Source organism: Elaeis guineensis, chromosome 8 (genome assembly GCF_000442705.2).
Source record: "Elaeis guineensis isolate ETL-2024a chromosome 8, EG11, whole genome shotgun sequence".
NCBI lineage: Eukaryota > Viridiplantae > Streptophyta > Magnoliopsida > Arecales > Arecaceae > Elaeis > Elaeis guineensis.
In genome coordinates this window covers 12,201,988-12,215,005 of record NC_026000.2, presented here as the reverse complement: position 1 = coordinate 12,215,005, position 13,018 = coordinate 12,201,988, and the positions used below count along the sequence as shown (strand labels likewise).

The 13,018-nt window shown below is 37.8% G+C and overlaps 1 protein-coding gene across 1 annotated transcript; it reads right to left on the bottom strand.

Moving 5' to 3' along the window:
• Nucleotides 1-3,502, bottom strand: LOC105050115 (probable monogalactosyldiacylglycerol synthase 3, chloroplastic). The gene is made up of 8 exons (XM_010929999.3): nt 3,112-3,502; nt 2,497-2,669; nt 2,103-2,264; nt 1,847-1,988; nt 1,530-1,754; nt 1,367-1,429; nt 1,204-1,278; nt 1-581 (listed from the first exon to the last, which is right to left on the bottom strand). The coding sequence occupies exons 1-8, from the start codon at nt 3,448-3,450 to the stop codon at nt 330-332; spliced, it is 1,431 nt and encodes a 476-aa protein (XP_010928301.1). The 5' UTR covers nt 3,451-3,502; the 3' UTR covers nt 1-329.
• Between the last annotated feature and the right edge of the window lie 9,516 nt (nt 3,503-13,018).

Genomic DNA, 13,018 nt, shown 5'->3' with positions numbered 1-13,018 from the left:
GTATGCAATGCACTGCTTTTAACTTCAATTATAAAAACATCATATGTGGTGGTAGAATGAGTAAAACGGAAGCTAGAAGATTAGACAAGAATCAAGCAAAGAGCGATGAGAAGGAAGAGAACTTGCACTGTGAGAATCAAAATGACAACAGAGCACGCAGTCCTTTCTCCCTCTAGCAAAAACAAGCCCTCATGTACCCAACCCACAGCCTGAAGTTTTGGAACCAATGGTGCCCATATCAATGCTGACCGTGCACTACCATGCTTTGCTGGAGTCTAAAGGAACACATCCAATTCACTGAACGTGTAATTAAACTGGCTACCATATGGCTAAGAGAATGATGAAGTCAAAGAATAGGAGATAGGGGCCATTGGCCCACGCTGCTGGACCAGCTGGTGCATGTCCTTCACGATATCGAACACTGCACCAGGTTGCGCCAGTTTGAGTGCATTCCCTGAGAATTTCTTCAGCTCGTCTCTGTCAGGACCCAACCACCGAGCAACAAGGCTGGCTGTTTCCTTGGGGCTTTTGGAGAATACTCCAGCTCCATTGTCTACTACATAGGGAATGTTACCAACTTCCTGCAACACCAACATGAGACAAAAGCCAGATTGCACCAACCCGATCTTTCCAAGGAGTAAATGCGGATGCTTTGCACTCTGTTTTTATGAAGTTTGGGATGCCAAATATGCATGCATACAGTTGTGTACAGATACATCCACAACTTCATTCTTTCTTTTTCCTTTTTTGGGATGGACATAGCTTAATTCATTCTTTCAACAGCAATCTTATTAGAATTCTCCATGCACTAACATGGCAGCTAATTAAACACCAGTCTTGTTGGTGATGAGATAGTCTTATATTCTTGGAAGTAGACAAAGAAGGAAACTACCACAAGCTTGAGAAAGACCTTGGAAATGAGGTCATTCCACTTGTTTCTTATTGTAGCAAGGTTATTATTGAAATTTCAAAAATAATCTTGTCTCTGATCTACTCTTCCAAATATAGACTAGGCGCGAATGTCAACTGGATAAGAAGAAACAAAGCCAGCAGATTCAGACTCCAACAATTAGTTTGAATAATTAAGAGGCATATCTATGCCATAGTAGGTAAATATGAAACAGATCTAGGTATGAAGTGACTTGACGAGGTTGGAATGAAACAGATGTAGTAGGACAGTAGAAAGTAGACACTGACACTGACCTGTCCAGGTATAAAGTCATTGAGGATAATAGGAAGTCCCCTGATCAATGCCTCAGCAATTGTACCTGGTCCTGCCTGTAAACACACATGAACACATTGAAGCCATCAGGCCAAAAACTCCAAAGCATGCAGACTGATTTGAACATCAAGGAAACCAGCATACCTTCGTTATGATACAATCACAAGCTCCCATCCATTTCTCCATCTGGGTCTCAAATCCTCTAATCTGACAACAAAGGCGACATCGAACAGCTAGCAACAAACAAAAGCTTAAAATGTACCAACAATACTGTAGGCTCGTTAGTATCTGAAACCAGCTACACTACCTTCACTGGAATCCTCCATTCGGTTGACTGCAATGCGGAACTCAATATCTGGTTATGGCCACATATGACAACAATCTGCCCAGTAGATTTGCCGAGCTCTTCATCAAACAGGGCTTCTCCTAAAGCCATTGCAGTTTCCTTGACCGGACCCATTCCCTCACCACCTCCCATCAGTAGAACTGCAGGCAAATGAGGGTCCATCTCCAGTTCTTCTCTCAGATCATCCTGTAATAAATTAAAATTCTAATTCTTTTCAGCAGAGTGAGAACTGAAAGAGGTGCAATAACAAAAGTATACACTGTGGCAAGGGCACAAACCTTGTTTAAAACTGCACGGCAGAAGGATGGTCGAATTGGCAAACCGAAGACACGGATCTGAGAAGGCTTTAGGCCCTCTAGCAGAGCTCTCTTCGACACCTCCTCCGAAGGGCAATAGCATCTGTTCACCCCAGCATGGAACCTGAAATAAATTGCAATAATATTGTTTTAAAATGTGAAGCAACACAAGAGGTAGCAGAAGGAGAACACGCACAGTGGCAATCATATTTTCAGATGAGATCTAAGTCGAACATACCATGTAGGGTGGCAGGTGTTGAGGTCTGTGATGACAGTAACAAAAACGACTCTCTTTTGGTAGCTCTGCCGTTTGAGAACCCACAAAGGTATGTGCTGCATGAGGGGATGCACGCTTATAATAATGTCTGGGTTGTACTTCATCAGACCAGCCTCCACCTTCCTTCAGTACTCGCAAAAATTAAAAACGTTAGCCATAATCGCAAGTCCAATAGAGATTAAGTTCCATATAATTTGTAGAATATGTTCTCTTATCCAATGGAGCATCACTTGTGGAATACTGTATGGAAAATCCCGAAAGTTTTGAGACTCTGTTGTTAACTGGTAATGACACCGAGCTGAGAACTACCACAACTGTGAACAGAAAAAGAACAAGAAAGAGAGGCCATATATACCTAGCATAGAGTGCAGCAAGGGCGGCGAGATAGGAGCAATGAACCCAACGAGGATAGGTGCTATGGAAAGCGACCTTCCATAGCGAGACATGCTTCAACATGAACTTATAGGCCCTCTCCATGTCGTTCAGAGGCCAACCCGCATGCTCTTTGCCCAAGTCCTTCACGAAGACCTGTGGATCCAAGCAAGAAAAATGGTAAACCAAGCACGTCAAACTAAAGAAAGAAAATTCAAACTTTTGTTTACATATGAAAGGGCGGCTTATCCGAAAAATAATAATAATAATAAAATAAAACAAAATGAATGAAACATGTAAACTTTTTGTCATATATGGAAGGGAGGCAATATGCCACCCGATATGTTCCGGAATTCCTTCAAGAAAGCACTAGGATCCCATAGAAACGCAAACTAAAAAAGCCCAAAAAAAGCCAATAAAATTCACAAACTATAAATGAAAAGAAGAAGGAAGAAGAAGAAGCGAGCAAAAAAGCCAACCACCGTGAAGGAATCGGGCTACATAGCGAAAACGCTACAAACCAACTCGCAAAACAAAGACAAATGACATCTTTATGCTCTTCTAAAGAGATTTTGAAGATGCAGAGGATTATATGAACCCTGTACTCGTCTCCATATTCGAGGCGGAAGGCGTCGCGGATGGCCTCGGCGGAGGCACGGTGGCCACCGCCGGTGTCGCTCATGAGGACGAGCACGTTCTTGGGGCGGTCCGCCCCGAGCTGGGCCAGCTCCATCATGCACTCCGCCTCCTCCGCAGCCCACGCGGCAGCTCCGTCCTCGTCCCCTCCACTGCCACCGGCGCCGCCTCCATAGAACGAGCACCGCCGCCGCTGCTGCTTCCCCCCTCCGCCGTCTCCACCAACGCGGTGGTAGGCGAGCGCTCTGTGGAGCACCGCCTCCCGTATCGACCTCCTCGGCGCCACCACCGACATCACCATCGCTCCTAAGAAGAGAAGAACACGAGAGAGAAGCAAAAGCCAGTCCCCTTGGGCGTACGACTTGGGAGGAAACAAAGGGTGGTTATATCAAAGAGAGGGAAGCGATCAAGCTGGCGGATGTCCAGATACAGTTTCTTAGGAGGTTAAAGAAAAGGAAAGTTTGCTCCAGTATTAATTGCAAGAAAATATTTGGACTTGGTATATGTATCGTACACCTGGACTGTAAGAGTCATGCATAAATGGTAGAGGCTACCTGTCGATCGCACATGCGAAGTGAAACATTTGAGTTTGTTTTCCGTTGTGGAGTTAATTTTCTCCTGGGGAAGGATTGGGTGTTAGATTCGGGAATTATGCCGTTTCATTCCTCTTTCCATACTTCCGCTATATTTCTCACGTGGTGCGGGAGGACACGAATCATTAGCCGTTTGATTCGCATCCAACCACGGAATCTTCTTCCAAGATTCGCTCCCGCCGGTGGGAAATGGGCGAATCGGTTCTGGAGGTCTCCTTATTACTTGAACCAGGTCCAATGGACCCCGCTAAATCCCACGGTGGATAACACGCCACATTACCCCTCGTATTTCAACAATTCCCGATTGCGCGTTATCCACCGTGAATTTGTTCCGAGATTTGCTTGGGTCCAGTTGGACCTGGTCCATGGAATAATTTCTCGTTCTGGTGTCCCTCAGCAGCTCCATATTTTTGGGCGCGTTTAGCAAATGGGACCCGGCGGGTAAGCGAAACGGGAAACGCCGACTTTTTTTTTTGGATTAGCTACGGAAGGAAGGAAAGATCCATTGCACGGCCACGAACAGGAAACGGCAGATAACACCAAAGAGTAGTAGTGGGGCCGGCTACGTGTGATCTGATGGTTTGCTGATGATCTTGTAGGGTGTTCAGGGTGCGGAGGTGAGATACGGTTGGACCAATACCCGAGCGCTGCGCTCAAGTGAAGAGCAGTGTGAGCATGTCTTTATTCCCTTGGGGCTACGAATCAATCAGGGCCGTTGACATTTATGATTGGGACCCTGCGATCATGAAAAAAGATTGGATGGGTGATTGCAGATTGCGTCAGCCGTCAAGAATGGAATTGCTACAGAGATCTATCAAACATTGCCAGGAAAGGAAACCAGTTAATGGCTGGCTACCGTCTGGCAAGGAATTTGGGCTTGGACTTGACACTAACTCAACTTGAAATAGGTTCGGGTTTTCCATTAATCCAAGCCACCTATATGCATGAAGTTGTAACCCCTAAACTGGTGCTATTCTAAATGCTCTTTAGAATATTCTAGATTTTATATGGTGCTAGTCTAGATTTTTAAGTGCATGTATCATCTTCATTTTAGGTAATTCTGGGAAGGTGCTAATCTTTTTTTTTTTTTTTTTAAGGGCATTCATTAGCTTTCATGATGGATAATTCTATCAGTAGAGTTGATTGCGAATTCTTTAAGAATAATAAAGTATAGATCAATTATCAAATCTTTTATGTGGTAAAAAATTTAAAGGCGAGATCTCTTTGGACCAATCAAAAGTGGGCTTTTGATAGGGCTAGTTTTGTGGCTTCATACTGGCCTATCATCTTCAAACTTAGATGGAAAGCCGTGGTCACCAAGGCACGTCACCGTATCACCCTAGTTGACATATTTGATCGATACGTATTAATTTTCTAAATGTGTCTCAAAAGGATAAGTGAGGTTGCTTAGTGATATCACCCTGTTATAATTAAGCTCCTATCAAGTCATAAAACTTCAAAATATTTCTTAATTATGAGATGCATCCGTTTGACTTATCTCTAACGTTGTAGGGAGAGAAGAACAAAAAAATGCATTGCTAGAAGTAGGGATGAGTATGATCCGATTTGGACCGGTTTCATATTCAAACTTAAGACGAATCAGTCCTAAATGGTTTAGCATTTCTAGAAATCAAAACAGGCTAATAGAAGATTGAAATCAAACCAAACTAATATGATTTAAATGGTCTAGTTTGGTTTGGTTTACCGATTATTATTATTATTATTATTATTATTATTATTATTATTATTATTATTATTATTATTATTATTATTATTATTATTATTATTATTATTATTATTATTATTATTATTATTATTATTATTATTATTATTATTATTATTATTATTATTATTCATGAAGATTTTTTTTTTTTCATATAAGAGTACTCAGCCAATCCTCACCTATTAATCAACGGTAGCAAGGTTTGTATGATTATATACTTATTGTTTGAGTTCCAACATGTTAGTGTTGGATTGCAGTGATTATTAGGTGTCCATGAGATTAGGGGTCAAATTAAATTCAGCATAGGTTGGGTTAAAGTGGCATCAAAAACAGTGGTTGGGTAAATATGCGGAGGTGGTTCCCCTGAATTGAAGAGTGGACTATCTTTTGGACGGTGTTATCCTTGGTAGCAAATAGCTTTCGTTTAGCTTTTGAATCAGAAGACTTATTTGAAGAGTATACAGCTATAGTCTCTTGTGATGGACACTGACACCTAGTTAATTGTTAGCTGGTATACATGGCCTGGCCAATTGGGGTGTTGGCACTTGGCAAAGGCACAGCCGTAGTAGGTAGGGGTGCAAGTTTGGTTCGATTTTTTTGGTTATCAAATCGGATCGAGCTAAATAAAAAAAATTAATATAATTTTTTGATATTTAGTATAGTGCGGTATGATTTTGAATTTTAAAAAATTTTGATTTTCGATTTGATTTAATTTAAAATTAATAAAAAATTAAAAAAATAAAACTGCAAATCTTATTTCTATTTTTTAATATTCATTTTGACTACTCCCTTTTCTAAAGGTCTGATCGAGATCGGAGGGTGGCACCCGAGCTCTAAATATGCTCCGACGCCGGCGATCTCGAAGAGAAGTGGTCTGGAGAAAATGGTCCGGCTTAAATCGGAAAGCACGGAGGAGTAGCCCAAAAAGAGAGAACGATGAAAATCGAATAAACCGCACCGAACCGAACCGAATAAGTCGGTTTGGTGCGGTTCGATTTTCATTTATTTCGGATTCGGATCTGTGTCATTTTTTTTCTTATTCGATTTTTTTCGATTTGATATAATTCGGTACGGTACAAATAGAACCGCATTGAATTACACCCCTAGTAGTAGGGGTGCAATTGCCCTTCCCTCAGCTTCCCACTTAGAGGGTGTTTGGCTTGTGATTGAAATCAGAATTGGAATCAGAATCAAAATAGATTGAAATCGAAATCGGAATGGCCTAATCTTCTGAAGTGGTTGATTCGTATCCAGAATCGAAATCAGAATGAATGATTTCCATTATTACCGTTTGATTCATTTAAAAAAATTTAAAAATAAATATTATTTTTTAAAAATATTTTATTTATTATTATTATTATTATTATTTTATTTTATTAATAAGATAAAGGTGTGAGGGGGTATTTTTTTTCCGTCTTACTCCCTCTTCCCATGGCATCACTGCACGCAACCCCCCACCTCTGTCGGTGTGAACCACGCCCCCCGTGCCTCCTCCGCGCCACATCTCGGCCCCCTGTGCCTCCTCCGCTTCTCTGTGCCCCCTCTCCAACCCCCACCGACGGCCCACCACTCCTCCAAGCCACCACCACCACCCCTCGGGCCCCCCGCGCCTCCTCCGCTTCTTTGCACCACCCTCTCCCCCATCTAGGGATGACAAAAGTGATCCAATCTGATGAGTATGCACCCTACCTAAGTCCGATAAAATTTGAAAAATAGGATTTGATCGGATTTGGGTAAAATCCAAAAACTATAGCACGGATATGGGTAATGCTATTTTCTACCCGACTCCGATCCGAACCTACGGGTATGGGTAATACCCAAATACATACCTAAATATATATATATATATATATAAATCTTTAATTTATAGTTAATGTGATAATTATATTAGTTTCATCAATTATTGAATTGTATTTGTATATTTTTTTCTTCATTCTCATTATCTTTTAGTATCTTAAACTTTTTTTCACTAAATATTTTTATTATAAAATAAAATAATTAATATTTTTATATCTTAAAACTATTATAATTTTGAATTCTTTATCTTTTTTAATAAGTCCTAATAGAGGTAGTCTTATTTTATTTAAAAATAATGTCCTTCTATCTCTATAAAATGAGGAATATAAATTTATTCAAAATATCAATAATAATAATAATAATAATAATTTTTTTTCTTCATTATAGTTTTGTCTTCAAATAGATAATTTCAGTTCATCCGATGATAGTGATTCATCTTTAATTCATCCCATAAAAATTAAATTTAAAATGAATAAAATATATCAAGTGTATATCAACCAAGTCAATAAAGCAATTAAATCTAATAAATAACTATTTTTACACTATATAATCATTAACATATATTTTATAATAAAAATAATTAGTAGCTTTAGTTTTAAAGTAAAAAATTGAAAGTAAAATATTCTCACCATATATTACAGCTAAGTGTACAGTAAGTAACTAATATAGGATTTATAAGTGTATATATGTATTCAATATTTTAATTACATAAGTGTATAATAAGTGTTACATAAACTATAGCAATTTTAAAATAGTGAATTTCAATATAATAAGTAAGTAACATAAGTGTATTCAATATTATTATTATATAAGTGTTATATAAATTATAATAATTTCAATATAGTAAATCTTAATGTAATAAATGACTCATATAAATATATAATGAGTGTATTTGATATTGTTATCATATAAGTATATAATAAGTGTTACATAAACTATAGTAATTTCAATTATAAATATTACATAAACTATAGTATTTATTTTTATAATATTAGTGTATAATTTAATGTAAAGTGTTACATTAAATTATAGTAATTTCATAAAATAAGTTTAGTAAGCAAACCATTAATCAACTAATATCTATTGTCCAAATTCAATTAGAAATAAACTCAAAATTATATTATCTATTAGTATTTTAATATCTAAATTAATTAGAATAAACTCAAAATTATTAATTATAATATCTAAACTATAAATTAATAATTATAATATATATTTTTAGGATAAAACATATTGTAATATATTAAAATACCCTAACTAGTAATCCTAAACCTAAATCCCTAACATTTCTTAATTTTCTTCTGCCTTCTGAATCTTGATCGCCGCCAGCCATGCTGCCTCATCGTGCCGCCTCATCGTCCAGCAATGCCACCTTGCCGTCCAACCATCCAGCCATCCTCTGCTCGCCTCGTGTCCAGCCGTGCCGCCTCGCCGTCCAGCTGTGCCTCCGCACCATCCAGCCGTCCCTTGCTCACATCGCGTCAAGTTCGAAGCCTACTCACCACCTCACGACTTTGTCACAATCACCGCCACTCTATCGCCCTTGCTCGTAGCCTTGCGTGAAGCCCCGTAGCCGCACTCTCATCGTCTTGCATCCAGCCCTATCGTGCCTCGCATCAATCCCCATAGGCTCTACTCACTGCCACTCCACCGCCCTTGCTCATCACCCCCATCCAGCCCCATCGCCCTTGCTCATCGCCTCCATCCAACCCCGCCGCCCCTGCTTGCCTCGTGTCCAGCCCCATCACCCTTGCTCGCCTTACGTCCAACCCTATAGGCCCTACTCGCCGCCACTCCACTGCCTCTGCTCGTTGCCTCATATGAAGCCCCATAACTACGCTGCCCTTGCTTGCCACCTCGAGTCCAGTCCCGCCGCCCTTGCTCGAAGACATAAGGAACAAAAAAGGTGAAAAAAACTTGGGACGAAGGAGGTGCTCTCAGTTTTTATTTTACTTTGTCTCTACTGTGTTTGCCATACATCACATATAATAATTTGAAAGAGAAATAAAAAATTATTAAATTTACTAGCCCTCTGTTCCATTGATAAGTACTCCATAGATATTACCAATCCTACTATTCATTTATTATCCTGAATTAATATCATCTACACTGAATGTCGTGGGTGCTTCATCTGAACCGATTTCTGTGGCAGATGCACATAACTCAACTGTAGAGCATGGAAAGCAAAGAAGTATGGTTTGTAATTACTTTATAAAAAAAAATCAATGAAATGGATAAAGCAGAATGCAATTATTGTCACAAGTTACTTGGAGGGTCTTCGAAGTATGGAACAAATCATTTACATCAATATATGAAATCTTGTCCAAAAAGAAGCACAAAGGATATAAGACAAATGCTGTTAAGTACAGATGTTAAAGGAGATATAGTTAATTATGCTTTTAATCAAGCAAATGCAAGGAGAGACTTGACTTCTATGATCATAGTATATGAATACCCTCTTTCGATGGTGGATCATGATCTGTTTAGAAAATTTCTCAATACACTTCAACCACTTTTCAAATGTCCATCTCGCAACACTATAAAAAGTAATATTTTTAAGATCTATGACTTTGAAAGAAATAAGGTGATAAAGATCTTAGAGAACAATAATAGTAAAGTTGCCATAACAATGGACATGTGGACAGCTTCAACCCAAAAGAAGGGATTTATTGCTGTCACAGCATATTTTATTGATAACTTGTGGACTTTACAAAGTCAACTTTTGAGGTACCGAACTCTTTAATACTTTCTATACTGTTTTATAATATTTTATGCTTATGTGATTATTTTTTGATTATGAATTATTAAATTTTTAATGGGTTTATCTGTGTGCCTTGTCCGCATACTAGTAATATTTTTGCTAAAGTATTGATTGATTGTTTATTAGATTGGAATGAGGATACAAAGTTGTCAATTATTACTTTGGATAACTGTTCAATGAATGATGCTTTAATTGGTATTATGAAAGATAAATTACAAGCTGATTACTTGTTGCAATCTGGTTCTATGTTACACAAGCGTTGTTGTGCCCATATTTTGAATTTGATTGTCAAAGATGGTTTGAATATGATAAAAATAATCTTGAGAATATAAGGAATAGTGTAGCATATTGGACTGCAACTCTTAAAAGAGTTGAAAAGTTTGAAGAAACTGTTAGACAATTATAATTTTTTTTAGTAAAAAATTATGTTTAGATTGTCTAACAAGGTGGGACTCTACTTATTTGATGCTTCAAACTGCTATTCAATATAAAGATATTTTTGCTCGATTGAGACAACGTGAATCTCAATATAAGTATTCACCTAGTGAGAGTAATTGGGAGTTTGCTTGAAAAGTTTGTGAAAAATTAGAGATTTTTTATACTGTTACTGAGTTATTTTCAGAGACAAACTATCATACTGCCAACTTGTATTTTAGAAAAATTTGTCAAATTAAGTTGGCTTTAGGAGAATGGTTGTTTAAGGATGAAGTAATACATAAAATGACAATGAAGATGTTGGACAAATATGATAAATATTGGGGTGTTGTGCATGAGATAATGGGTGTTACTTCAATTTTAGACCCAAGATATAAGATGAGTTTAGTTGAGTTTTATTTTGAACAAGTCTTTGGAAAGAAAGAAGCTCTTAAGTATGTTGATAAAATTCGGACATTGTTAAATAATTTGCTAAAGAGCTACAAGTCAGGTAATATTTCAAATACCTAAAATGTTAAAAATAGTGAGGGATAATCAACCATCAAGCCAAAGCTTGATTATGATGATAGTACTTTACTTTCTTTTATTCAAAGCAAAAAAGAAAACTAAAGTAATAGTTATGACTGAGTTGGATCATTTTTTAGAAGATGATGTATTGCCTTGGTTTGATGATTTTGATATTTTGGTATAGTGGAAGCAAAATGGACTAAAGTATCCCACATTGTAAACTATTGCTAGAGATGTACTTGCTATTTCTGTATCTATAGTTGCTTCTGAATCTGCTTTTAGTACAAGTGGCAGACTTGTGAGTCCTCATGGAAGCCGACTCTATGCAAAACAATTGAGGCATTGATGTATGCTCAAAATTGATTATTGATTTTTAAAAGAAAAGATAAATTAAATTTAATATTGTCTATTAGTTTGTGTATTTTTCACTATATTAATGTATTTATCTTATTTTGAATCATTAATAGATGAATCATTCGAGATAAATGATTATGATAATGATGATGATGATGATGATGATGATGGTCATTTGGATTGTTCAGATAATAATATTTTTACTTTATGATTATTTTTTTAATTTTATTATATATATTTACTTAATTATATATTTATTTTTTTTATTACTTATTGCAGAGCCTACTATTTGCTTTGAATGATTTATGAAGTTGTAGTTGTCATTTCATAAAATTATTTGAAAGTTTGGTATTCAAGTTCACTACTTTTCAGCACTATACTATAGTTTTATGGATAAAATAATGGACTTAATGATTATGTTCTATGTTAATTGGTAGTTCTATTTCTATATTTGATTTCTATAAATCTGGATTTATAAATTATGTTCTCTGTTGAATTGATAATTCTATTTTGATTGATAATATGTAGAAAATTATTTTGATTATTTATATGTTCTATGTTGAAATATAATTCTATTTCTATATTTAATTTTTATAAATCTGGACTTATAAATTATGTTCTATGTTGAATTGATAATTTTATTTTTGATTGATAATATGTATAAAATTATTTTACTTATTTATTTTTTAGGTATGGGATGGGTATGGGGTGGGTATGGGTTGAGTATGGATAAATGGGTTACCTATGGGTATCTCCGAACCCATTGGGTATAGAGATAGATATCTTTTTTCTTCTCCGATCGGATATCGGATAGGATTTGAATATAGGATATTAAATTTGGATTTGGGGTGGATAGTACAATATCCGATCCAAATCCTATCCGTTGCCATCCCCCCATCCCTATAGGACCAGCGCTTTCTCCGACCCACCTTCCAAACCCTTGGTGGTCCGCGGCTCCTCCACCCTCTTTCCTCTCATCCGGCATCGGTGCCTCCTCTCTGCTCTTGGTCCCACCTCTTCAGCGAAGTCGATGCCATCTTCGACTTTCTTCATGCCGTGCCGGCCTCTCCATCCCCCCAGCTCCGTCACTTCGTCCGCTACCGCCCCTCCATCATCACTGCCGACGTTCCCTCCAACCTCCTCCCCAAGCTCTCCCTCTTCCATTCTCTCTCTTGACCACGGCGCTCGCACCCCACGTCCCATGTCCGATGAGTTTTTTTTTAATCTCATTCAAGTAGAATGAGATTTTGACTCCTTTGAGATAAAGCCGGATTCGACTATAAAAAAAATGGATCATTTCCATTCCTCTCTGGAATGAAAATCGGAATGAAATTTTTTCCAACCAAATACTTGATATGGGAGTTGTTGGTGCAGAATTTCGCCGATGCCGGAGAAGCTGGAGTCGAGGGAATCACGGCTGTCGTCGGGACCTGCAAGAAAAGTCTAAACCGGAGTTGAGGGTGCTCCGGCAAGACTCTCCGACGCTCAAGTCAGTACTCTGCTTCAACAGAAATGAAGCACTTGAATGAAATTTTAGCAAAGTTTAGATATAGTGCTTAGAGCTTAGAGGAGAACGTATCTGGGGGGTCTCTTTTATAGACAGGAGAGCGTAACCGATTGACAGCGACGTCCGTAACTGCCTGGTAGTGGACCGTTCGGGGTCACGTGGAGTTTGTTACGGAGAGTAGTGGTGTCCATT